Genomic DNA, 27,730 nt, shown 5'->3' with positions numbered 1-27,730 from the left:
GTTACAAGAATTTGGTATTTTAGGTCAAAATTAAAGTGCTTGGTTAAGGTGGTTTGGAATATTTAGTAGCATTCAAGGTGATTTGGAAAGGATAGGGAAGCCATTTGGTAGCTTTTGTACTTCCTCAGGTATGAAATAATAAGGCTCCAAATTGGTATTGGAATTGGAAGGCAACAGAAACATTTAAAGCAAGAACCAATAGAAAGTTTTGGTTTACTGAGTAAAGAAGTTAATGAGCTAAAGACAGCAAGAGATTTGCAGGTGGAGGGACAGTGGTATCAATGGCAGAAATAGGAATGATGGAAGAATGAGTGTGATTTGGGTTAACAAGAGGTACAGACAGCTAACGCTTCTGTTTACACTGTATCAGTGTGTTCTACACAAAGTGTTTCCAGACTTCAGCTCAATGTGCTGCCTTAGTTGATCTCTTTTCCATTCATGTTAACAGTTGTGTTTCATAGCAGCATTATACATGCCCTTATCTTCACCTTGTGCATTGATGATTCTCATCTGTACTTTGTTAACCTAAGGAAAAAAACAAATTTGAGTTTAATTTTAAACTGCATCTAATGTTTGCTCAGCGGAGCTAGTCCTTAAGTTGTATAACACCCATTTTTACCAGAGGCCTTTTTTTTTTTTTTTTAATGTCCCTATTTTCTACAAGAAAGAGAATATGGAAAGGTAACTTTCAGATGAATATTATTGTATTATCTACACAATCCTTTATGAAAATTATAAAATGTATAAAAACAAAATACTTCCTTTTTACAGAAATGAGCTTACTTAACTTTTATTCTGTAGTTTTTAATTTTATTTAACATGTCAAGGAAATTTTCCACGTGGATCACCCTCATTCTTTTGGTACCTCATTTTTTTTTCTAATGGCTGACAGATTTTCTCTGTAGATGAGTACCTTTGATTTGCAGTTTTTCCTCTTCTGTCACTACTACCTACAAATCTGCACCTTTGTATTATTTCTCTGTGAAAAATTCCTAAAAGCAGATTTGCTGGATCAAAGAATAAGATTAAAAGATCATAGGTTTTTCTATAATAAACTGACAAATGACTTAACTGATTTTGTTCTTTTTTAAATTTGTGAATCAATATCTTCTTTGGAACAGAATGAAAGGTACTTGCACCTTGCAGCAAAACTTCTGGATGCAAAGGAGCAGGCAGCTACCTTTAAACTAGAAAAAAACAAGCAAGGCCAAAAAGAGGCTCAAGAAAAAATAAGGAAATTTCAAAGAGGTAAACACTTAAAAATTCTTAGGTATATAAATGTCTCTTCTTTTTTTGGCTTTCCTGGCATGGAGGTTGCCTCTTTTTGTCTACTCTTTCCTAACGGTTTATACCTGGGATTGGTAGGCTTTCTGTAACAAGGCAAATAATAAATATTGTAGGTTGTGTGGGCCATATAGATGCTGTCACAACTACTGAACTCTCCTGTCACAGCATAGAAGCAGCCACTGGTAGTATGTAAGTAAATGGCTATGTTCTCATAAAACTTTATGGATACTGAAGTAGGAATTTCATATAAATTTTCACATGTCACCAAATACTTCGTATATTTTTCAACCAGTTAAAAATACGAAAATCATTTTTAGCTTATAGGCTATCCAGAAACAGGCAGCAGGGCTGGATGCGACCCATTGGCCATAGTTTGTCAGCCTCTGAAATATACCATAAAATACCATCCTCATTCAAAAAGGAGAGTCAGGTACACTTCCATGAGCATTCATGTCTAATAAGTATGTTTTTCCAGACCTTCTACATCTGTTAAATAATTCATTTAGAACATTTTAGTATATGATGTGAAAATAAATTGCCTCTGACTTGTAGCATAAATTCCAAGTAGAAAGTGTTGAATAACTGGCTGCAAGGAAAAAGAAAGAATGCTGTTCTGTTTTTGTTGTTGTTTTGCGGTTTTTTTGTTTGTTTTTTAACCGTCTCTGCAAAGTAAAGAGACATAAAAAACAAATACAACAAAGCACAATTTTTTTTTTTCTTGGTAGAAATGGAAACTTTAGAAGACCATCCAGTATTCAATCCAGCCATAAAGATTTCACATCAACAGAATGAAAGGAAAAAGCCTCTTGCAGCCACAGAAGAAGAAAGGGCTTTGAACTTTAACTTATTTGAAAAATCTGTAGCTGCTACTGAAGAAGAGAAAGGTAAAACAAAGGGAAAGGGTTTCGAGGTGAAAGTAGTAAAATGTCAGTGAAAATACAACTGAGAAATTGTTAGTTTGCATTCTAGCAAACTACATAAGCTGGCAGTAAAGTTACGCTTCCACATGCTGTCTTGGAAAAATAATAATTATGATAACTTTTGTAGCATTTTGTTATTTTAAGTATCTTGTTTCAGTCTCATCTCTTTCCAGTCCATCCTCCAAATTCCTGCCAGAATTATTTTCCATAACCTATCTAAATGTGATTTCCCTGTTAAAAACCCTCAATCAGTATTAAGTCCATACTTATCATGGCATTGAAGAGCCTTTGCATTCTACCACAATCTGCCTTCCCACTTTATTCTCCCAGCTAAGTACTGTAGCCGCAACATTCTCTAGAACATGTGTTATTTCATGGCTCCATGATTTTGCTCATTCTGTCATCCCCTACTTGGCCAACCTTACCCTCGCTTCAAGGTTAACTCAAACAGCCCTAAGAGGACTCTGCCATGAGTACTGCCATGCCACTGGATGTGTGTAATGGTGCATTTATTTGTGCTAAGTAAATTATTGATATAGCTTGTATGATATTTATCTGTACTATAGTCAAGTCCTGTGCTAAATTGTCAGTTTTTTAATTATATATTCTTTGATAAATATTTATTGAATTTTTATTGTTTATAATGTCAGTTGCTGTATGTATAGTAATTAACAAAATAACCTAGTCCTTGCCCTCTTCAAGTGTATGGTCTTGTAGGGGAGATAAGCATTACATATACACAAATATTTAATTATAAATTGTGATGTATGCTATCAGAGCAAGAATACTGGTGTTTAATATTAGAGATAACAATGGGGCTGTTGATTTGCTCTGAGATCTGATAGATGATTAGGTGTCAGCCCAGTGATACCTTGGTGGGAAGAGCCACCTTAGAAGGAGGGAGACAGTACATTGGAAGTCTAAGGTAGAGAAGACGTAGAGCAGACTATTCAACAGAACACTCTATGATAGGAATGTTATATATCTGGGCTATCCAGTGTGATAGCTACTAGCCAAATAGGAGTAATGGGCACTTGAAATGTGATAAATGCAACTGAGAAACTGAAAGTTTAATTGTAATTAATTTAGATTTGTTCATGTGTGGCTACTGCCTCTGTACTGGGCCAAGCAGACTTAGAGCATTTGAGGAAGTGACTGCCTGCCTGTGTGGCTATAAAGAGTGAGCATGATAAGCAGAGATGGACCATGAAAAGGTTTTAGGCAGTGGTGAAGAATTTGGACTTTATTTTATACATAATGTGAAACCAATGAAGGTGGCGGTGGCAGCAGCAGCTGTTAAGCAGAGAAATGATATCTGATCTATATTTTTTTCAAAAGATTACCCTTCCTGTGTGGTAGCCTCCCAAATACTATAATTCAGAGTACCCTGAACAATTCATCACATGGTTAGTTATCATAGATATTTTATAAGAATGGATGAGTTACTCGGGATACTTTTTGTAAAGATTCAGATATTCAGTGGTTTTATCCATTAAGAGGATTTCCTTACATCACTCAGAAGAGCAAACTTTTTTTTTTTAACCTATTCTCTTCTAAAGGTCTTTTCCCAAAATTGAGAGGACTTTGATCACTCAAAAGAGACTACACATTACCACATGACAATTTTTAAAAAAACAATCTTTGTCTATCATTTTAGAGAAAAAGAAAGAACCTCATGACGTAAGAAATTTTGACTATACAGCTCGAAGCTGGACTGGAAAATCTCCCAAACAATTTCTGATCGATTGGGTCAGGAAGAATCTTCCCAAGAGTCCAAATCCTTCCTTTGAAAAAGTTCCAGTAGGTAGATACTGGAAATGTAGGTATGTTTTTTTGGGTAATTGAATGAACTTTTAGAAAAATCTAAGATGAAAAATCTCTTTCTTACATGTTAAGTAGACATATTTAGGAAGCTCTCTTATTTCACATCTCAGGTTGATAGTGCTGATACGTTATCTAGTACAGTGTCTTCATTAGAAATATTTAATTAATTAATGTAAACTTAGGCTCAGTGTGAATGGAATTCTGACTTGTTTTTACTTCATTAATTTTATTTTAAAAATCTTTGGCTTCCTTGTAGGGTAAGAGTAATCAAGTCTGAAGATGACGTACTGGTAGTATGCCCTACAATCTTAACAGAGGATGGCATGCAAGCTCAGCACCTGGGAGCAACTCTAGCTCTGTACCGTTTAGTGAAAGGGCAGGTGAGACTTTTTAAATTGATGTGTTTCAAAAGTCATTCGTGGAGTAGTGCATGTACTGTACTTTGCCAACATAAAACTATGAGCATATGGAATGTAGTATTTAACGATGGCCTTCGGTGCCAGTTTTTACTTAGCACTTCTTCAGATTAATCCTCGTTAAATGCTTACTTATGATTTTGACTGCGTCTTGCCCCTAAACATAGCTTCGTCTTTCTGCCTTAGACCAGAGGCTCTGAACCATTTCACTGGTCTAGTTTTTCAGGCTGTGCTATTTTATGGATTAAAAATAGTTGTTCTAGGTTGGTTGAAGTAAGGAGAATTTTTAAACAGTTTAATGCTTATTTAAATGTTATGTCTCTCTTGAATGTTACATTTTTTTCTCTCTTTTGAAAAGTTATAGAACTTAGTTCCAGTTTTCAATTTTAGAATATATGAACTATAAGCTTTCAGGTTAAAGAAAGATTGAAGTACTTCTGAAGGAAGCTTTTTTTTTTTCCTGGATTGTTGGATTGTCAACATTTCTTTGTTGCAATAAATACATGTTCTTCATGGGAAATTAGAACCACTGGAAATTTTAGACCCTGATGAAGTGGAACTCCAAACGATAGTTCTTTTCCAGCTTCTGCCAGTAAAAATTTGTAATGTCTTTATTTCACCTATTTTGCAAAAAGGGATCATAAGCTAAGCTTAATTGATAGAAGTAACTCTCAGTGTTATAGAGATAATTGTGGGCTCTTTTATGACACAGAATTAGGACAACTTAGATTCACTTCACTGTAGTTTATTTTAAATACTTTGACCTGTAATATCATTTACCTGCCAGCATCTCAGAGGGAATTTTCTTTCAGAAATGCTTTATGGATCACCTACATATTTACATAGTACCACTGCAGGAATAAATAATAAAAATATACTCAGTAGTTTGCTCCAGGAATGAGCACTTTTCATGTATTAAAAGTTTACTTTAGAGTGTGTCTGTAAGGGAGGTATTAGGCCCATTTTACCAACGTAGAATCTGAGACACAGAGAGGTTATTTGTCGAAGGTCACACAGTTAGTAAGTTTAGAAGCCTGAATATGATATGCTATTTATAAATTTGCATCATATGCATGTGCATCTTATATTAAAATAGTAACTAAGAGACAAATTACATTTTAAGAGGAAAATAGCTATCCTTCTAAGTTCCAGCCTATTGAATTTTAATATTAAGTAATTAGTGAAAATAACATACTGGTGTTTTTTTTTTTTCCTTTATAGTCTGTGCACCAGTTACTTCCTCCCACTTACCGAGATGTTTGGTTGGAGTGGAGTGATGCAGAAAAGAAAAAGGAAGAATTAAATAAAATGGAAACCAATAAGCCACGTGATCTTTTTATTGCCAAACTTCTGAACAAATTGAAACAGCAACAACAGCAGCAGCAACAACATTCTGAAAATAAGAGAGAAAACTCTGAAGATCCTGAGGAATCTTGGGAAAATTTAGTTTCTGATGAGGATTTTTCTGCACTGTCCTTGGAATCAGAAAAGGCAGAAGATTTGGAACCTGTTAGAGCCCTCTTTAGGAAGTTGCAAAGCACACCTAAGTACCAGAGACTTCTAAAGGAAAGGCAGCAGTTACCAGTATTCAAGCATAGGAATTCAATTGTTGAAACTCTTAAAAGGCACCGGGTAGTGGTTGTGGCAGGTGAAACGGGGAGTGGCAAAAGTACTCAAGTACCACATTTCCTCTTGGAAGATTTGCTTCTAAATGAGTGGGGAGCTAGTAAGTGTAACATTGTCTGCACCCAGCCCCGAAGAATCTCAGCAGTGAGTTTAGCCACAAGAGTATGTGATGAGTTGGGCTGTGAAAATGGACCTGGAGGAAGGGTAAGATGTCGTTCAACTCCATCTCAGTGAGTGGTGACATTACTCATCTGTGCTCTTGGGATCCAAATGAAACCTGTACAGTGTATGAGTTTTTACACTGCTACTGGCTATTCAGTAGCAGAATAACTGCAAAATATAGAAATTAATAAAATTGTTTAGAACCAAATATGAATTCCAGGTTGATACAACTCAGCTTAATTACACTTTGAATTGTTCTTTCTAGAGATGGTATTTAACATTTTTTTAAATGTTTTTTAATTTATTTTTGAGAGAGACAGAGTATGAGTGAGGAGGGGCAGAGAGAGAGGGAGACTGAGAATCTGAAGCAGGCTCCAGGCTCCGAGCTGTCAGCACAGAGCCCGACATGGGGCTTGAACTCACAAATCACGAAATCATGACCTGAGCTGGAGTCAGACGCTTAACCAAGTGAGCCACCCAGGCACCCCTAACATTTTTGCCTCTGTCTTTAAGATAGGTAACCCTTCACTAAAAATTTTTGTGAAACATGGTATGGATTTCTGTCATGAAATGTAAGAAGAAAAAAAGATAATTTCTATCTTATAAGGAACTTATGTTAAGAGAATAACAGACATGTACATACATGGCAAATAAAAGAATGACCTTAGAAGGGAGCCTGGCTGGCTCACTTGGTAGAGCTTGTGACTCTTGATCTCAGGGTTGTGAGTTCAAGCCCCACATGGGGTGCAGACGTTACATACATACATACAAAAAATTATTTTAAAAATAACTGAAGAAATAAAAAATGTGATGACAATAGAAGTCACCTCAAGATTCCCATGAGGCACCACTGGTATGAGACCAGTTGCTCTTTAACAGTGGCAGCTTTTATGAAATCTTGACAGAGAAGTAGACCGAATTGTAGGAACTGCTCTAAATTTTTGTCCTGAGTACCTCAATATTTTGTTGCAAGATAATTTAATTAGAATACAATAATCAATCTTTGATGGTACCTGGAGTGAACAGCTTTTATCTCAACACTTTGAAGAGATCAAAAGTTTTTCCTGTTTAAAGTTAGCAAACCAGAGGCACCTGAGTGGCTCAGTTGGTTGGGCATTTAACTTCAGCTTGGGTCATGATTTCACAGTTCATGAGTTCGAGCCCTGTGTCAGGCTCTGTGCTGACAGCTTAGAGCCTGGAGCCTGCTTTGGATTCTGTGTATCTCCCTCTCTCTCTGCCCCTTTCCTGCTCACGCTCTGTTTCTCAAAAATAAATAAACATTAAAAAAAAATTTTTTTTTAAGTTAGCAGAACAAATTTTATAGTTTTATACAATTGAAAATATTGGGACAATAATTTTAGTTAATTTGGGACACCTGGGTGGCTCAGTCGGTTAAGCATCCGACTTTGGCTCAGGTCATGATCCCAATGTTTGTGAGTTCGAGCCCCGCATCGGGCTCTGTGCTAAAAGTTCAGAGGCTGGAGCCTGCTTTGGACTCTGTGTCTCCCTGTCTCTCTCCCCCTCCCCCACTCACATTCTGTCTCTCTCTCTCAAAGATAAAAAAACGTTAAATTTTTTTTAATTTCACTAACTAGATTTCCTTAAACTGCCCTACTTAGTAGCAGGGTCAGCACCTGTGCTTCATTTCTTAGCTCTTGTTTCCCAGATCACTTATGAGAATCTTTTTTTTTTTTTTTTTTTTTTTTAATTTTTTTTTTCAACGTTTATTCATTTTTGGGACAGAGAGAGACAGAGCATGAACGGGGGAGGGGCAGAGAGAGAGGGAGACACAGAATCAGAAACAGGCTCCAGGCTCTGAGCCATCAGCCCAGAGCCCGACGCGGGGCTCAAACTCACGGACCGCGAGATCGTGACCTGGCTGAAGTCGGACGCCTAACCGACTGCGCCACCCAGGCGCCCCTATGAGAATCTTATCTCAACCTTATGTTCTCCCTATAGAATTCTTTGTGTGGATATCAGATCCGGATGGAATCTCGAGCTAGTGAATCTACAAGGTTACTCTATTGTACAACAGGAGTTTTGCTAAGGAAACTTCAGGAAGATGGTCTCCTAACCAATGTGTCTCATGTTATTGTAGACGAGGTGAGTATATTCTGTAGTCGTGTTCAGATAAATTCTAAACAGTTTCACGTTAAAAGGATGCTATTTCTAATACTACCTAGCATTTTCTTCATGCTTATTAAATGCCCCTGTGTATATATTTAATTTTCTCTAACAAATATGTCTCATGTTAATTGTTTTAATACCATATGGCATTTGCTATATGCTTCTGACTGTGTGTATGTGTATGTATGTATGTATGTATATAAATTCATTTAACCTTTCCTGAAATCCAGTGAAGTAGACACTATTATCTCCTTTGACAGTTGCTCTGAGGCACAATGAGGTTAAAATACTATGTGTAAGTTCACACAGCCAGTAAGTTCTGCAACTAGGGGGTTCAAACTGAGGCCATCTGGATGCAGTCTGTGGTGTGTATACTGCCTCTTAACTACATTTGGTTGTTAAAGGATTTTCCTTAATTCGTACTAAAAAAAACCAAGAAATCTTCATCATTTACTCTATAGATATATCCCTCCTTGAATCAGATTTTTTTTAATGTTTATTTTTGAGAGAGAGGAGCAGAGAGAAAGGGAGACAGAGAATCTCAAGCAGGTCTCACCTTGTCAGTGCAGAACCCAGTGCGGGGCTTGAACTTACAAATGGTGAGATTATGACCTGAGCAGAAATCAAGAGTTGTATGTCCTTGGATCAAATTTTAATGCACACTTAAATTGAATCTTTAAATTGAAAATTTCCCCTTAGAATTATTATTTATTTTTTTTGAGAGAGAGAGAGAGAGAGAGAAAGAGAGCCTGTAAGCAAGGGAGGGCAGATAGCAGGAGAAGGAGAACCCCAAGTGGGCTCCTTGCTCTTAGCAGCAAAGCCCAACTCAGGGCTCGATCCCAGGAACTGTGAAACTACGACCTGAGCTGAGATGAAGTCACACATTTAACCGAATGAGCTACCCATGTGCCCCTCCCATTAGAATTATTTTAAATGGTGCAGTAGCCTACCACATGTAAACTGATTTGCTTTGTACATGATTTTGTCAAGAAAAAATAAGATACATAGCATTTCTATTATACAAGAACTATTTAAAAAATTTTCCCTGATGTAAAGTTTTTATAAATGTCTGTTAATTCACTAAATTCAGAAGGCAGTATTAAAGTTCAGTCATTCATTGATATTTAATTAATAGACTACATCTAGATTGTTTGGTCATTTTCCTCCTTTTGCTTAGAAAATGGTACAAATAGGGGCGCCTGGATGGCTCATTCAAATGTCTGACTTTGTCTCAGGTCATCTCATGGTTCGTGAGTTTGAGTCTCGCATCGGGCTCTGAACTGACAGTGTGGAGCCTGCCTGGAATTCTCTCTTCCCCCCTTCATTCTGCCCCTCCCCGGCTTATGCTTTCATACATATGCACTCTCTCTAAAATAAATAAACTTAAGGGGCGCCTGGGTGGCTCAGTTGGTTAAGTGTCTGACTTCAGCTCAGGTCATGATCTCGTGGTCCGTGAGTTCAAGCCCCACGTCGGGCTCTGGGCTGATGGCTCAGAGCCTGGAGACTGCTTCTGATTCTGTGTCTCCCTCTCTCTCGGCCCCTCCCCCATTCATGTTCTGTCTCTCTCTGTCTCAAAAAAAAATAAAAAAATAAATTAAAAAAAATAAAGGTAAACTTTAAAAAAAATAAAATAAAACAAACTTTAAAAGAAAATATTACAGGGGCGCCTGGGTGGCACAGTCGGTTAAGCGTCCGACTTCAGCCAGGTCACGATCTCGCGGTCCGTGAGTTTGAGCCCCGCGTCGGGCTCTGGGCTGACGGCTCAGAGCCTGGAGCCTGTTTCCGATTCTGTGTCTCCCTCTCTCTCTGCCCCTCCCCCATTCATGCTCTGTCTCTCTCTGTCCCAAAAATAAATAAACGTTGAAAAAAAAAAAAAAAAAACATTAAAAGAAAATATTACAAATATAGCAAGATACAAAAATGAAAATAAAAACCTATAATCTCATATCCCAGAAAAAAAAATCACGGTTGACATTGAATATACATATTTATATGTATATGTATTTAATAATATGAATGTATCTCTTGTTACAGTCTTTAAAATTTGATCGCCTGATATAAGTATGGCTACTCCAGTTTTCTTCTGACATCCATTAGCATGATAGACGGTTCTCCATCCCCTTACTTTCAGTCTGCAGGTGTCTTTAAGTCTAAAATGAGTCTCTTATAGGCAGCATATAGATGAGTCTTGTTTTCTTATTCTGATACCCTTTGTCTTTTGATTGGAGAATTTAGTCCATTTACATTTACAGTGATTATCGAAAGACAAAAATTTAGTGCCCAAATTGTGTTGCCTGTAGAACTGGCATTTCTAATGATATTCTCTAGTCCTTTCTAGTCTTTTGGTGTGTTTTTGTTTTGTTTCTTCTCCAAAGAGTCCCCCCCCCTCCCCTTAGGGGCGCCTGGGTGGCTCTGTCGGTTTAGCGTCTGACTTCAGCTCAGGTCATGATCTCATGGTTCACAAATTTGAGCCCCATGTTAGGCTCTGCTGACATCTCAAAGCCTGGAGCCTGCCTGCTTCAGATTTTGTCTCCCTCTCTCTCTGCTCCTTCCCCGCTCATGATCTCTCTTTCTTTCTCAAAAATAAACATTTTAAAAAATGTAAAGAAAAAAAAGAGCCCCCCCCCCCCTAAATTTTCTTGCAGGGCTGGCTCAGTAGTCACAAAATCCTTTAGTTGTTGTTTGGGAAACTCTTTATCTCTCCTTCTATTTTGAATGACAGCCTTGCTGTTATAAACAATTCTTGCCTGGACATTTTTGCGATTCCGCACTTTGAATATATCCTGTCACTTCTTTCTGGCCTGCTAAGTTTCTGTGGACAGATCTGCTACAAACCTGATCTGTCTTCCCTTGTAGGTTGAGGAGTTTTTTTCCCCTTGCTGCATTCATGATTTTTTCCATGTCTATGTATTTTGTTAATTTGACTATGATATGGAATGGTGATGGTCAGCTTTGTTGAATCTAATGGGAGTTCTCTTTGCCTTTTGGATTTTGATATCTGTGACCTTTCCCAGACTAGGAAAGTTTTCAGCTATAATTTGCTTATGTAAACCTCCTGCCCCTTTTTGTCTCTCTTCATTTTCTGGCACTCCTATGATACAGTGTTACTCTTTAATAAATCAGTGAGTTCTCTACATCTTGTATCATGATCTTTAGACTTTGTTTCCCTCTTTTTTTTCTGCTTCATGATTTTCCATAATTTTATCTTCTGTATCACCGATTGGGTGCTCTACTTCATCCATCCTCACCATCACAGCATCCATTCGCAATTGCATTTTGGTTATTGCATTTTTAATTTTGGCCTGACTAGGTTTTAGTTTTTTTATTTCTGTAGAAAGGGAGTCTCTGGTGTCTTCTATACTTTTTTCATCCCTAGCTAGTATTCTTGTAATCGTGATTTTAAATTCTAGTCCACACATCATACTTACATCTATGTTGATTAAATCCCTGGCTGTCATTTCTTCCTGTTTTTTCTTGTCCGGTAAAATCCTCCATTGTATCATTTTGGAGGAAGAAAAAATTAATAAATTTAAAAATTAAAAATTAAATATTAAAAAAACAAAAAAAATGAAGCTAGATCCTAGGTGTGTTTTGGTCTACCTGTTGAGAGAAGCTTGATAGAAAAGAGAAAGGAAAAAAAGTTTTAAAAAAATTTTTAATTAAAAAAAAAATATATAAAAATAGAATTAAAAAATTTTTAATTAAAAAAATTTGCTCTTTCTGTATCCAAGAAAGAGAAAGAAAAGAAAGGAAAAAGAAAACAGAAGGAAAAACAGAAGCAAAGAAAATGAACAACAAGCAAACAGAGTGAAACTTGAATGAAGTTACATCCATTTTACCTAGAACTGAAATCTTGCAGCACATTATATAGTCCAGTCCGTAACCTAAGCAGGTAGAAGGGATTTGTTCTGGTCTTCTAAGGGATGTCCCTGGAGGGTGCAGGTGGGTGGGGCTGGGTATAATGGCTCCCTTCTCCACTTGGTAGTGCTGCTTAGCTCACTGGGGTCATCTATGCATGGTGAAAATGGCTTTCCCCAGCTCTCTAGTCTCTGGTGTGTGAATTTCATGCCCTCAATCACCCCTTTGTCTCAGGTTGCCATCCACTCCCCGCCTTTACCCTGTGTCCAAGTTATCTGATTGCCAGGTGGTGCCTCCCTCCGGAGTTTTATCTCAGATGGAGCTGTGTTTCAAAAATCCACCGCTCGGACCCATGCTGATTCTCTGGAGGAGGGTCTCATTGAACAACAGCCTGGTGCTGTCTTGTCCCAGAAAATGTTCATGTGATCGCACAGCAGCACAGGCTCTGAGTTTATGGTAAATCACAACACATAGCTAGGGCCAGGTTTTGCTGTATTCCTGTCTTTGTTCAAATATCAGTAAACATGGCAGCTCTCCAGGGTCCACCAGGACTTTGGCCTGGAGGGAAGCTGCATGGCCTCTACCACAGGCACTCCAAACAGGGGAACCGCTTCTCCCTATGTGGCACATGGACCCCTCAGACTGTGCTGCATGCTCCTGGGGATTCCCCCTACTTCCTCATCAGAGCGCCGCCAGGCTCTAAGCTCTGAAACTTTAGACTCTGTGCTCCAAGGTTTATAGAAGCCTGGTGGTATTGAAACCCTCTCCTTCCTCCCCATCAATAGTTTTGGGGAACAGATTTCTTGTCCAGTCCCCTGCAAGTGTTTTCACTCTTTATCTCTTTCTCTCCAGCTACTCTTAAAGGGAGTGCTTTGCTTGCGTGATCCCAGTGTGCTGCAGTCTTCCTCCTTTTTCTTTCTGTTGTCTCTGCAAAAACAGCTCCCTACCCTCCATGGCTCTGTGGCTTCTCTCTCCCCCCAGTTCACCTCTCTGCACCAAATACCTGCCAAGTTCTCTGGCTCAAATTAGGCAGATTTTTGCATTAATTCTCAGATCACTTTCCAGGTGTTCAAAATGGCTTGATGCTAATCTAGCTATGTTTCATGGATGAGACAAACTCAGGGTCCCCATAGTGCTACACCATATTGTCACTATCAGAAATACATATTTTTTCATGTTGTTTGCCTTATGTCTGACTTATTTCACTTAGCATAATAATCTCTTCATTCATCCATGTTGTTGCAGATGGTAAGATTGCATTCTGTTTTATGGCTGAGTAATATTTCATTGTATATTCCATTGTATATATACCATATCTTCTTTATCCATTCATCTACGGATGGACACTCGGTCTGCTTCCATATCTTGGCCCTCGTTAATAATGCTGCTGTAAACATGGGTGCATGTATTTTTTCGCATTAGTGTCGTTTTCTTTGGGTAAACTCCCAGTAATAGAATTACTGGATCATTCTGTATTTCTGTTTATAATTTTTTGATGAACTTCAGACTCTTTTCCATAGTGGTTGCCCAGTTTACATTCCCCAAAAAAGTGCATGAATATTCCCTTTTCTTCCCATCCTCACCGACACTTATCTTTTTAATTCTTTCTATTTTCAGTGTTTTGAGGTGGTATCTCATTGTTTTGATTTGCGTTTCCCTGATGATGAGTGATGTTGAGCATCTTTTCATATATCTGTTGGCCATTTATATGTCTTAATTGAAAAAATGTCTACTCAGGTCCTCTGCCCACTTTTTAATTGTGTTTTTTTGGTGTTGAGTTGTTTTAGTTCTTTATGTATTTTGGATATTCACCCCTTCTTGGATATATCATTTGCAGGTATCTCTTCCCATTATTAAGTTGCTTTTCTTTTGTTGATGGTTTCCTTCACTGTGCAAAAGGCTTTTATTTTGGTGTCGTCCCAATAGTTTATTTTTGCTTTTGTTTCCCTTGCCTGAAGAGACATAATCCATAAAAATATGTTGCTAAGACCAATGTCCATGAGATTACTGCCTATGTTTTCTGTTAGGAGTTTTATGGTTTCAGGTCTCACATTTAGAATTTTAATCCATTTTATTTTGTGTTTGGTGTAAGAAGGTGGTCTAGTTTTCCCAACACCATTTATTGAAAAGACTGTCTTTTCCCTATTATATATTCTTGCCTCAGAGTGAACCCTCATTGAAAAGCCAGACCAACTTCAGGAAGCTGTTCTTTCATGGTTTAGTATTAGCATTCTGTTACATGATTTACTGAATTGTGCTTAAGTGTAATACTGTTAACATCTTGAACAATTTGGTAAAAACAAAGAAAAAGCTCAGTGAAATTCATCATGTTAAATATAAGGATGTAACAGATGTTGGAACAGAGTTCATTATGCTATTCAGGACCTTTCTTTTTGGTAACACTCAGAATAGTACATCTACCTTATTCTTACAAATAGTTGTGTGATTTGTTTTAGTTTATGGTCACTATGTGCGTTAAATAGCTTTTCTTGCTGGTTGCTAGTATGTTTACAGCCAGATGTTGCCTTCCTGTGCAGAATGTGCTTAATAACATACACATTTTTTTTAGCTATATTTTATGATCTACCCTTATTTTTTCTTTAAAAAAAAAAGTCATTTTCTGCATAAATTAACATCTGTTTGATGAGCTAACTCAGATTTGCCTTACCATCAGGAAATCACTCATGAGTTTCAGACATAAATATCCTGGTAAAAGTAAAACTAGGATTATTCCTTCTTCCTCCCACATCCCATCACTTACACCAGTTGATTCTACTCGTTTCAAATTCATTCACTTTTCTCCATATTCAAATGGCATTGCCCTCATATAGACTACTATTATTTAAGTACTACAAAACCTCTATTTGAAACTTTTCTGTTGCTGTCCTCTATGACATTTTCCATATTATAGCCAGTTTTCTTTTTTAAGTTGAACTCAGACTACATGATTCCTCTGTGTAAAAAAATTTTTTTAATTATTTTTAGAGAGAGAGAGAACATGTGAGCAGGGCAGAGAGAGAGAATCTTAATCAGGCTCTGTGCTCAGCACAGAGCCCAGCACAGGGCGTGACCCCACAACCCTGGGATCATGATTTGAGCCGAAATTAAGAGCTGGATGCTCAACCGACTGAGCTACCCAGGTGCCCCTTACTTTTTGTAAAGATTTTTAAATAATCTCTAATCTGTATACTTAACGTGGTGCTCAAACTCACAACCCTGAAATCAAGAATCACACACCACCGACTGAGCAAGCCAGGTGCCCCTAACGTGTTTTCATCACTGCCCCAACACATTAGGATAAAGTCTCAGGGACTTGCACAGCAGATTACCAAGTACCTCATTTGAAACATACAGCTTCTCTCTCCCTCCTCATGTGCTGACTATAAATGTGAACTTTTAGTAGATTTGAGTGTCTGATTAATTTAGCCTCTTAGTAGCCCTTATATATGATTCAGTTTTTTTGTTCTATTTTATATTAGGTTCATGAAAGAAGCGTCCAGTCAGACTTCTTACTAATTATCTTGAAGGAAATTTTACAGAAACGCTCTGATCTACACTTGATTCTAATGAGTGCCACTGTAGACAGTGAAAAGTTTTCCACGTATTTCACACACTGCCCTATTCTTAGAATTTCAGGAAGAAGCTATCCTGTGGAGGTAAGTTTTCTTTAAAACATCTATATGAACAGAAACTACATTCCTACCAGGGAGTTTCACCAGAAGACAGGCTGTAGTCATCTGAGCCCATACCTATTCCTACAGTACTGCAGGTCAAGAGAGAACTTGGAGATGGCTCAGGAATCAGATGGCTAGTGCTGCCTGGATTGAGGGTGGGGAGGCTGGGACAATTCTGCTGAAAGATACACCTGAGAAGTACAGAACATAAAACACACTTCTGTGTCCAAACCATTATATCCAGATTGAAGGTGGCAGTAAGGAACTCCTTTTTCACCCAACTCTCAAATTTAGGCTTGTTTTTGAAGCTTCCTTTCTGCTTATTCTATTAATGTTTGTTCTTTGGGTTCAGCTCATAAAGACTGCTCTTTTAACCAGTTTTCACAAATAAAAAATATACACCATAATGTAATTTGTCCAGAGACTTCTAGGGACAAACTCATCTATATCAACAAAGTTTTCCATTCCCAAATAATGCAGAAAGAAGCTTTTCTCATAATATTCTAAATTAACATTTGGTAACATTCAAAAGACAATGATCCCATTGTTCTCTTTAAAATGGTATTTACCGAAATGGATTTGAATTTACCATTCATATACCTTAATCTATGTAGGTTTTTCATCTTGAAGATATAATAGAAGAAACAGGATTTGTACTGGAGAAAGACTCAGAATATTGTCAGAAATTTCTGGAGGAGGAAGAAGAAATAACCATTAATGTTACAAGCAAAGCAGGGGGAATAAAAAAGTACCAGGTAAAAAGAAAACATTTTCAAAGACATCTGATAGTGATATCCAAAGTATAACATTCCATGAGAGGTTTAAAATCATATGGCTGGCACAGTGAATTCAAGTATAATTTGGGAGAAGAGGAAGAGATAGGATTTTGAGCAAAATTTAAAATAATCTTCAGTCTTTGGTTTACGGTATTTTATCTTCTTTCACTATTTTGGCCCTATAGATACCCGTAAAAAAATCAAGGAGCATATAAATAAGAGGCAACCTTTACTGCTTCAGAGCAATGATCACTTATTTAGGAGTAAATTTGTAATGATTTTCTGTATTTTATCTGAACATCTTACGTGTTGAGGGTGGGGCAGGCCCAAAGTCGAGATCGATCCTTGCCATTGGTTCTCTCAGCAGCTGTCCTGGTACAAGCCAACCCGAGCTATATAGAGAAGCTGTCTAGGGCAAGCACAGTTCTTCCTAGAGAGTTAGTTTCAGTGACATGTTTGTTTTTAGAGCTGTCATAAAACTACATTAGCCTGCATTTTAGCCAGTGGTACTATATCCAGTATTTTTATTGTATCCACAATATTTCATGCTTATATCCAATCTGATGGAAACACAAAGTTACTTTGTCTTCTAGTTAAGCAGATAAATCAAGGAAGCAAAAACTAAAATCTTTCCCTAAAACTCCAGAGTTAGAAGTTAGAAACTAAAGAAAGACTTCAGAAAATTAAAGGTATTTCAAAAGAGGTGACTGGACTTTAGCAACTGAAGTAGAATCTAATAGGAATGAGGCAGGTATAAACTACTTATTAAAGTTATGACCTCTCTTGACCTGCTTCTTAGTTGCCACAGAACAGTGCATACACTGTTCTGTTTTTCTTCCATTCTTCTTTAATTTAGTATGTACATGAAAAGATAAAAAGTTTTGCTGTACTTAAGGATGTTGAATGAAATTAAACGTGAAATTTAAAAAAAATTAAGTTTATTTTGAGAGAGAGAAAGAGAAACATTGTGAGTGGGGGAGGGGCAGAGAGAGAGAGAGACTCTCAAGCAGGCTATGCACTGTCAGCACAGAGCCTGACTTGGAGCTTGATCTCACAAACCATGAGATGATGACCTGAGCCGAAACAAAGTCAGACACTTAATCGACTGTGCCACCCAGGCACCCCATGAGATGTGAAAATTTTTAATACTTTTTAATACTTACCAAAAATTGTACCCTTGCTGTATTTTAACAAAATAATGATAATAAGAAGGGCAGATTTGCATCCTTCTTTGTCTTATAAAAATATTTAATATTTTTGTTCACCATTTTCTGATTGTGTTTCTTTTAGGAATATATACCAGTTCAGACTGGATCAAGTGCTGATTTAAATCCATTTTACCAAAAGTATAGTAGCCGCACTCAGCATGCTATTCTCTACATGAATCCTCATAAAATCAACCTTGATCTCATTTTGGAACTTCTTATATATTTAGGTATGTATCTTTTACTAATCTGACTCTATTTGTTTTGATAAAACTTTTCTAACTGGAAACATTTTATTAACATGTTATATGCTATTCCTTACCTTTTTTCTTATGTTGAATATTGTTATCTTTTAAAAAATTTCAGACAGAAGTCCCCAATTCAGAAATGTTGAAGGAGCAGTGTTGATCTTTTTACCAGGCCTCGCTCATATTCAACAGCTGTATGATCTCCTGTCAACTGACAGAAGATTTTTTTCTGAACGGTAACCACAGATCTTCATTCCAAGTAGTTTTTAAAATTAAAAAATGTTTTGTATATTAAAACTCTTAGAATTCTCAGTCTTTTTACCTTTAATTAAAATTGTCTAAAGTGAAGTAAGGTTTTTAACATTTCTATGATAGCATTAAATGTACTGAAAATTTTAGGTATGCTTTCTGCTTTTGTTCTGTGTCTTTAATTCATTAAACAGAGGGAATCCTGTGGTTCAGAATAAGATAGTGACTCACCTCCCCAACCCACTGGATAGTGCAAAACCCCTACAGAGTGCAACTTATCATTCAGATATAGGTATTCAGCTGCTTACTGTATCTGTTTTGATACAGTTTATTACTGCTATCATGGTTATCACTGCAGTATCCAAGAAAATTTTAAAATTCTTTAAACCTTATATTCCATATAAATTCATATTATTTTCTCTTTGATGCATGTATGTGGTTTCATTGTACCATTCTCAGAACTTAGGTGTTTAAATTTTTTCTTAAAAAAAAATTTTTTTAAATTGCTTTCTATTTGCAAATAAATTTTGTTATTCTTTGCAGTGTCTTCTAAAGAGAAACTCTTGCTAAGAACTATGATTTTAACTTTCAGATATAAAGTGATAGCTCTGCATTCTATTCTTTCAACTCAAGACCAAGCTGCAGCATTCACACTTCCTCCTCCTGGAGTCAGGAAGGTAAAATTAAGTACAGCAAATTTATGTGTGATCTGTTGAATATTTCATGAAAATGTAATTAAGTGTCTCACAGTTCATGGCAGACTCCAGATGCTCACTAGCTTAACATAATGAGAAAGTGAACCCAATACTTAAGTATTTGAAAATTGATAGTATACATTATTAAAGGGACAAGACTTTTAGGGGAATGACAGTTGAAAAACATGGCATCACTTTCGCTTGTGGGAAGAAAAATCACTACTTTTCCATCCTTTTCATGAAAGATGTTGGATGTCAGGAGCTATTTGAATCCTGTACAGATTCATTGTTGTTCTACATGTATTCATCCTGGATTTTTTTTTTTTTTTTTTTTAAAGAATATACTCAATCGGTGGAAGTAAATTGCAGTTTTTTCAACGTTTATTTATTTTTGGGACAGAGAGAGACAGAGCATGAACGGGGGAGGGGCAGAGAGAGAGGGAGACACAGAATCGGAAACAGGCTCCAGGCTCTGAGCCATCAGCCCAGAGCCTGACGCGGGGCTCGAACTCACGGACCGCGAGATCGTGACCTGGCTGAAGTCGGACGCTTAACCGACTGCGCCACCCAGGCGCCCCCTGGATTATTTTTTTAATGCATAGACCATTAGGTTAGGAAATAGTCTCAGTATTTTCATTGTCTCCTCTGTTGAGGATTCTGAATGAAGAGATACTTGGTAGACAGTTTCTCAGATTTAGAAGGGGATAAAGGGTACCATATAAGAACTGTAGGGATTACTAGAGCTCCCAGAAAGCCTGGACTGCAGTGCAGGAGCCTGGGTTCTGAGGCTGTTCTGATCTGTAACATTTTAGCTTCCCTCAAAGATTTGGTTTAAAGAAAAGAGTTCAACCTCTTAAAAAAAAAAAAAAAATTAGATGCTACTGAGGTAGAATGAGCACCTAGGCCCCATCTAAGTCTGAGAACCCAGTATTATTTCCTAGGTCAAATGAATAAGAGAAAGAAGCATTCACTATCAAAATACAGAGTTGATATAGAGCAATATACATTGAATATTTGATGCGGAATTCCCAAAATGTTTTCTCCAAGAATACAGAAGGGAAAATGCAAAAAGTGCACCATTCAGTCATCACCATTAACAATTTTAGAACGAGAGGGGCAACTGGGTGGCTCATTTGGTTAAGTGTCCTACTCTTGGTTTTCTGCTCAGGTCATGATCTCGCCGTTTGTGAGTTCAAGCCCTGTGTCAGGCTCCACCTGACAGTGCAGGGACTGCTTGGGATTCTCTCTCTCCCTCTTTTTCTGCTCCTTCCCTGCTTGCTCAATCTCTCAAAAATAAATAAATAAATATTAAAAAGAATTTTAAAACTAGAATTGGATCTAACATGGGATGTGGTCACAGGGATAATAAGCCAAGGCAGCAACCTACTTCTCACTGATGTACTATTTTTTCTCCAATAATTTGGAGTGATTGTGCATAGCTGTCTCTATTCTCTGACCCAATTTCCCAGCTACTTAACATCATTTTTAAGATGACTGACTAGAATTAGGGGAATGGTATTTTTGTTGGAATAAAAATCTGTAACTTTTATTGGCAAGCTGAAGTGATGAAACTAATTATAACAAGTTAAAATTACACAGTGACAGCAAGTAGGTGATGGATTTTTATAACTAATGTTGAGATTCACTTTTTAAAATGCATCACCTCAAACTAAAGTTTAAATAATGGCACATTGCTGGAAGTTGTTACCTAATGTTTTGGCTTTTTCTTTATTTTCAGATTGTTTTAGCAACAAATATTGCAGAGACAGGTATCACTATTCCAGATGTTGTATTTGTAATTGACACTGGAAGAACAAAAGAAAATAAGTAAGTTTGAAAAGGGTTTGGGGCTCTTGAATTCTTAGGAGAAATCCCAGAATCATATAGGGAAAATCCCAATGTCCTAATTCTACCCAAAGCCTCAGAGAAACTATGGGAAACTTTCAAATACCCAAGAGTATCATGCCATGTGCTTTCCTATAAGTAATGCCAGTGTTCTGCTTCTTGCAGAAAACTGCTCTCCAAGAAAATTTTCAGAACGTAATTTTTTGTAAATTTGTTTGCAAAATAGCTTTACAGAAACAATAATTATTTGTGAGGTTATAACAGTGTGAGTTTTGGAATCAAAGTTGGATTTAAATCTCAGATCTGTAATCTTTACCAAGTAATAATACCATTAAATATAATCATCAGTTCCCTCATTTGTAAATGGGGAGCATGAATATTTTTCATAATTGAACATACCTGTTATAATAACTGGCACTTAACAGATAACCTTACCTGAATCTTCAGATTCAGATTACTGCTTTTTAAACATTTTAATGTTTATATTGCAAAAACAGAGAAGACCACCTTCGTAGTCTATTGTAATCCATATATACACTGTCCCTGTATTAGGAAAAATCAGCAATATTTGGCAGTGCATATGACTACCTAGAGGCAGTGGTCAGATTAATTTGGAAAAGGGCAAGTTAAACAAGTTTTTTCCTTGTGCCAGAGTTTTTAATTTGATAGTATGAGATTTGGTTTGCAGTGTTTGCTAAATTATTTAAATACGAAACATGATTTGGAAAATATTGGTCCACAATTATGATAGACTATTTTAAGCCTGTCTTCAGTGTAATTTTAAGAGTCACATATTTCCAGCTTTTTCCGATTTTAAGTCCTTGATCTAAATATTCTCTCCTAAAACTTTTCTTTAGGTACCATGAAAGCAGTCAGATGAGTTCTTTGGTTGAGACATTTGTCAGTAAAGCAAGTGCTCTGCAGCGCCAGGGCAGAGCTGGGAGGGTCAGAGATGGCTTCTGCTTCCGAATGTACACAAGAGAAAGGTACAACATAGCACTGGAAATTGAAAAACAAACGATTATAGTGTGGCATTTCTGATAATATGTAAAGTGTTTAATATTATTTTTCAGATTTGAAGGTTTTATGGACTATTCTGTCCCTGAAATTTTGCGTGTGCCTCTGGAGGAGTTATGTCTTCATATTATGGTAATTCTAAAGGAACTCAGGTGTTCACGTTTTCATTCTTTACCCCTTTCTAAAAAAAAAAAAAAAAAAAAAAGATGTAAACTTCCCCTCCCCTAGATTTCCAAGTATCTTATTTACTTTTTAGTAAGTACCCCTCCCCCATTTTCTTTATAAGTAAACAAACCCACTGTGCTTTAATTCTACCAGAGACACTCATATTTTGTAGACTAAAATACAGTCTCAGTACCTAGACCATTAGTTGTCAACTGGGGGCAGTATTGCTCACCAGAGGATAAGTGGCAATGTTTTCTGACATTTTTGGTTGGCAGAACTGGGAGGAGAGGGAGGCCATGCTATATGGGCATCTAGTAGGTAGAAACCAGGGAACTGCTAAACATTCTATAGTGCACAGCACAGTCATTTAAAGAATTATATGGCCCCAAATAACAACAGTGTGGAGACTGAGAAACCCTAATGTTGACCAAGGGATTCCTAGTCTGAAAGATCTGTAATATCCTTCAGTTCTTAAGATTTTGACTTCACAAAAATCAGGAATGAAGAAACTAAAATACAGATTAGAAGATCTTGTCCTCATGCCAGCCCTTAACATATACACAGTTTCTCATACACTTGCGATTATAACAGGATAGCCTTCCTCAGACATTTATCCTCTTTGCTCAAAATTTTACCTGAAGTTAGTTCCAATGTGACCATCTCTTTGGTCAGTTCTAACAACATACTGATTGATCGCTTTTTTAATTTGCAGAAATGCAGTCTTGGTTCTCCTGAAGATTTCCTTGCCAAAGCTTTAGATCCTCCTCAGCTTCAAGTGATCAGCAATGCAATGAATTTACTCCGAAAGATTGGAGCATGTGAACTAAATGAGCCTACACTGACTCCATTGGGCCAGCACCTTGCAGCCCTGCCTGTGAATGTCAAGATTGGCAAGATGCTTATTTTTGGTGCCATATTTGGCTGCCTTGACCCAGTGGTAAAACAAATGATGATCTTGCTTCTTCACTTTAACTATCATTTTGGCTGGGGAATTACTAAGTTTGGAAGCAATTCTTAACTTTTAATTTGATTTTTTTTTTTTTTTAATTAATAGAATGTGAGTACTAGCATTAAAACCAGGAGGTCTGAATGCCTGATGAGAATTTTTGAATATTTAATATTTATTTTTAAGATCATAGATACTAATCCATGTACTTAAGTATGCTGGAGGTACTATTTTGTAAATGGGTTTGGCTTTTGCTACCAAAAATCACACTTGAAATATTTATTTGAGTACATAGTAGATGATTCTTAAGGAGCTTTGAATCCCACAGATTTTTTTAAGTAGAATCAAAAACTTTCTCCTTCTCTGTTTCTGGATTATCTCTCTGAGCCAGCAATTACCAACAGTTCAGTTTTACCTAATTATCTCAGAATTAACCAACTTTGTGCTTCTTTCTGAATCTCTGAGCTCATATGCCTGCTATTCCATTTCAACTTTACAGTTTCATCAGGCTGTGGCCTTTTCTGGGACTACAAATCAATGCTGTTTAAAAACAGAATGAAGACAGTGTAACGTACTCTAGTCTGTTTCTCTACTATTAGAAATACTCACCAGAATTGTGTTGAGCCCAAAAAATAACCTCTGTCATGATAATTAATTTGAAAAGCTGCAACAGTAAGAAATGGGTCATTATACACTCCAAATTATTTTTGAAGTATTTAAAGAGCCTTGCAGGCATAGAAATATAGTAGGCCAAAAGTCCAGATATAACTGTGTGACAGACTATGAATCACTATACACACATACAGGTTTTTAGTTCCGATTCTGGTGATGTGACCTCTTTATAAATGTGGTATAAAAGTGATATATTTTTTAAATTACATAAAATGAAGTCCAAAGTAATGAATTAAAATTGAATGGTAGCTACTGTAGAACACCATAAGGGTACTAAAGAAACATGCAACTTGAAAGTGGGATTATTTTATGATTTGCTTACTTTTACAAATCAGTCTTCCGTGTATACCTCCTTAATGATAAATTTTTTTGGTTATTTATGGATAGGCAACACTAGCTGCGGTGATGACAGAGAAGTCTCCTTTTACTACACCAATTGGTCGAAAAGATGAGGCAGATCTTGCAAAATCAGCTTTGGCTATGGCTGATTCAGACCACCTGACGATCTACAATGCATACCTAGGGTAAAAAAATAATCTGGGTGTTGTCAGTAAATCGATGACCTGAGGCTATTTACTTTAAAAAATTTATCTTTGACTTTCATTAAAAAGATACATCTAAGATTTACACTTATTTTTAGTTACTTCATCTGTCAAGGTATATTTTTATAATCCTTTCTAAATAAGAACAATGTACTTTGTATTATTGTATCTATATTACCTCATATCCGAAGTTAATAATTTATTATTATACATAAGAAATAACAGTATTGCCAAATTCTTATATTCAATTAGTAGCTCCTACAACAATCAAGACCCCTCCTCTTTTTAAATGATTGTACTTTAATTAAAGCTTACTTTGGTTAGTACCTCTGAAAGAGACAGTTTGAAAAGAAAACATGTTGAACTTTGGTCATTTTATTTATCTAGATGGAAGAAGGCCCGGCAAGAAGGAGGCTATCGTTCTGAAATTGCGTATTGCCGGAGGAATTTTCTTAATAGAACATCACTGTTAACCCTAGAAGTAAGTCGTAATACAGCTTTGTTAATTCAGGGTTTTTTGGTTGACTGATAGGCTTATTTTAGGAAAATGCCTACAATAGTGCTTGACATATAGTATGGATTTAATTTACTGCATTAATCTATAATTTTTTGTTTTGTTGTTTCTTCCAACAGGTAACTTTTATGTATTACACAGTGATTTAAAATAGTGTTTAACAATTATAATGTAATAATCATAAAATGCTCCAAGGCTTAGAATCTTTTTTCCCAAGAGCCCTGATTCCTTCTCGTGAGAGTCTCATTTATTTTCCTAAATATTAGCCAGCTACTTAGTTGCAGTGTAGGATGATAGTTATGGAAAGGCATCATACCCTGTGATTGACTGTGACCAGGTGTATAAAGCTGCTCTTGGGATGGGAAACCTGACAACTGTGCCCATCACTTAGGCTTTGACTACTGTTGAGGACCAGAATTATTTCTTGGAAGACAGAGTATAGACATGTAGTTAAAATATAAAGACAAGTGACTGCAAAAAGCAGGGCTCCTCCTCAAACAGTTAATTTTCATGGTGCTTAGGAAATGGTGTTCATTATACCATTTAAGCGACTACAGGTTTTACTACAGACACACTATAAAAGAATTCAGAAAATAATGTATCTCACAGAATTCCTCTATTCTCATATTTTAAAGGGTTGAATATTTTATTCTCCTATAACTTAACCCATTATTTTCTGTGCTTCAAAATAATGGCTGGAATAAGAGCAGGGACATCTCTAAGTGGAATGAATTTTGTCCTTCACAAAAGGATAAAGGGATAAACTGAAGAACAGCTGCCTCTGGGCTCACTGGGATTCAAGATGTGGAGAGCTAACACTCCTGTCTCCACTCCACCCCACTTCCTTCCAACCTCCCAAGTTGCCTCTCAGCTCCTTCCTTCTGTGAGCCTTTTCTTCACCTTCCCTGGGCTGCATGGTTTTCCATCTCTTCACCTACCCTGTGGTGTTAAGGCAGCTGTTTGTCTTTTTCTCACCTGGAATCAGTCTCTTAAGCCCCAAATCAGAAACCCAAAGGAAATCCTAAATGTAAATGTCACCTTTTAATTGCTTATAGCCAGTTTACTTTGACAAATGCTTATCCTTCCTATAGGATTTAAGCTAATGGGCACTTGGTTACTAAACCTAGATAAAGGTTAAATGAAATTGCCATTGTTAGAATTAAGGTGAGACTGCCAGAGGCAAATGAGCAAAGTATTTGCAACCCAGGATCAAGATTCCTCTCCAATTCTTACTCATTATTTGTTCTGTGTGATCATCCTCATTGAGTAAAATTGTGCAGTTACCACTAAAGTAAATATATTGAACGCAAATGTGCTCAGACACATTTTTATTGCTCTCCTATTTTAGACATTATGTTTTATGACATCTAAAGTCTGGGAGTAGTGGAAATAGATAACTCTTCAATCCTTGATTTGCCAGTACAATTTTTTTTTCCTCCCTCATTTGATTTGGGCTGTAGGGAACTAAATAATAATTCGGTATCCTATCAATTTTGATAGGAAACAGCAATATATATTAAAGGGGTATTTGTCACTTTTTCTTTTTTACTCAATTCTGATCTTATCTCTTTTCAACATAAACCAATCTAGGATGTAAAGCAGGAGTTAATAAAGTTGGTTAAGGCAGCAGGATTTTCATCATCCACAGCATCTAATGACTGGGAAGGAAACAGAGCCTCACACACACTGTCCTTCCAAGAAATTGCCCTTCTTAAAGCTGTATTGGCTGCTGGACTATATGACAACGTGGGAAAGATCATCTATACAAAATCAGTTGATGTTACAGAAAAATTGGCTTGTATTGTGGAGACAGCCCAAGGCAAAGCTCAAGTACATCCCTCCTCAGTAAATCGAGATTTGCAAACTTATGGATGGCTCTTATACCAAGAGAAGGTAAAATGCTCATTCTTAATGCCACGATTCAGGGTATTCTAGAAGTCAGTCATAACAAGTTAGGATGCCCCAACAAGTTACTTTTTTTGGTTATCAAACTGAGTTTATACATATTGATTTCAAATATGTACAAAAATATAGTTTTTTATCAAAAAAGCCCTATTTCACTTAATGAAAGAAAAATATTAAAACTTCTACTCTGACCATTATCTTTCTTACTTGAAATAAGACAATTATAGCAAATAGATATTGTTTAATAAGGTATCCGTTCCCTAAGATTTCACCAAAAGGTGCTCTCTCAAAAGGGAACAAAGACCTGTTTTATGTGCATTCCAAATAACCGAATGGGATAATATAGAACAATATATGCTATAGCAACAGTTTGAGTCACAATGTAACCCAAGATAAGTTAACAGCAAATGTTTATAGATTATAATTAAAACAGTCTTGTAAATCATAGCTTGCTAAAATAACAAGGATTATAATTTCAAGGAGTGGCTCCCAAAACTTACATGTAGAGCATGAGAAATTACTAAAGGCCATAGCTAAACGCTGGTCTAGAAACTAGACACTTTAAAACAATATTATTTTTGAGCTCATTATTTTGAGCTCATTAACAGCATTGGCATTATCAAATTGTTCATAGTTTATGTTCAAGAAATATAATTCACCCTTACAATTCATGTTTTAAGATGCCTTTCAATAGTATAAATGCACCAGTGGTGAATGTGATTATTATAAAATTGGCAAGTTATGCACACAACAGAATGTAAAGGTAGCTTTACAAAATTTATGATATAAATTTTATAATAGTAAATTATAGAAAAATGCTTACATGGAACATAAATGAACTTCTTACATTTTTAGGCTGTGAAGTTTTTTTTTTTTTTCTCTTTTTTCCTGTGCAGGTAAGGTATACCCGAGTATATTTGAGGGAAACTACCCTAATAACCCCTTTTCCAGTTTTACTTTTTGGTGGTGATATAGAAGTTCAACACCGGGAACGTCTTCTTTCTGTTGATGGCTGGATCTATTTTCAGGTACATGCTACAACTGATCTCATAACATT

General features: G+C 36.6%; 1 protein-coding gene and 1 long non-coding RNA gene across 3 annotated transcripts in view; one reads left to right on the top strand and one right to left on the bottom strand.

Moving 5' to 3' along the window:
• DHX29 (DExH-box helicase 29) overlaps positions 1–27,730 on the top strand; it is a 46,636-nt gene that overhangs the window by 16,129 nt on the left and 2,777 nt on the right. Inside the window, exons 7-25 of one of the 2 annotated variants that reach the window (XM_045493335.1) lie at positions 1,122–1,248; positions 2,013–2,171; positions 3,865–4,030; positions 4,288–4,411; positions 5,669–6,277; positions 8,195–8,338; positions 15,700–15,876; positions 16,509–16,649; positions 17,961–18,105; positions 18,242–18,359; positions 18,965–19,049; positions 20,806–20,894; positions 21,770–21,898; positions 21,986–22,061; positions 22,807–22,968; positions 24,100–24,236; positions 24,642–24,735; positions 26,359–26,661; positions 27,570–27,701. In XM_045493335.1, the coding sequence (XP_045349291.1) occupies positions 1,122–1,248; positions 2,013–2,171; positions 3,865–4,030; positions 4,288–4,411; positions 5,669–6,277; positions 8,195–8,338; positions 15,700–15,876; positions 16,509–16,649; positions 17,961–18,105; positions 18,242–18,359; positions 18,965–19,049; positions 20,806–20,894; positions 21,770–21,898; positions 21,986–22,061; positions 22,807–22,968; positions 24,100–24,236; positions 24,642–24,735; positions 26,359–26,661; positions 27,570–27,701 (3,117 nt within the window). Of the gene's footprint in view, positions 1–1,121; positions 1,249–2,012; positions 2,172–3,864; positions 4,031–4,287; positions 4,412–5,668; positions 6,278–8,194; positions 8,339–15,699; positions 15,877–16,508; positions 16,650–17,960; positions 18,106–18,241; positions 18,360–18,964; positions 19,050–20,805; positions 20,895–21,769; positions 21,899–21,985; positions 22,062–22,806; positions 23,032–24,099; positions 24,237–24,641; positions 24,736–26,358; positions 26,662–27,569; positions 27,702–27,730 lie in introns of both variants that reach the window. The other variant, XM_045493324.1, reaches the window with a different exon arrangement.
• LOC123605818 lies at positions 183–16,584 on the bottom strand. The gene is made up of 2 exons (XR_006715905.1): positions 16,484–16,584; positions 183–525 (listed from the first exon to the last, which is right to left on the bottom strand). It is a non-coding gene; the product is annotated as an uncharacterized LOC123605818 (long non-coding RNA).

The sequence above is a fragment of the Leopardus geoffroyi genome, chromosome A1, assembly GCF_018350155.1.
Source record: "Leopardus geoffroyi isolate Oge1 chromosome A1, O.geoffroyi_Oge1_pat1.0, whole genome shotgun sequence".
NCBI lineage: Eukaryota > Metazoa > Chordata > Mammalia > Carnivora > Felidae > Leopardus > Leopardus geoffroyi.
Note: the sequence above shows the minus strand (reverse complement) of the source record. Positions and strands in the feature narration are given on the sequence as shown.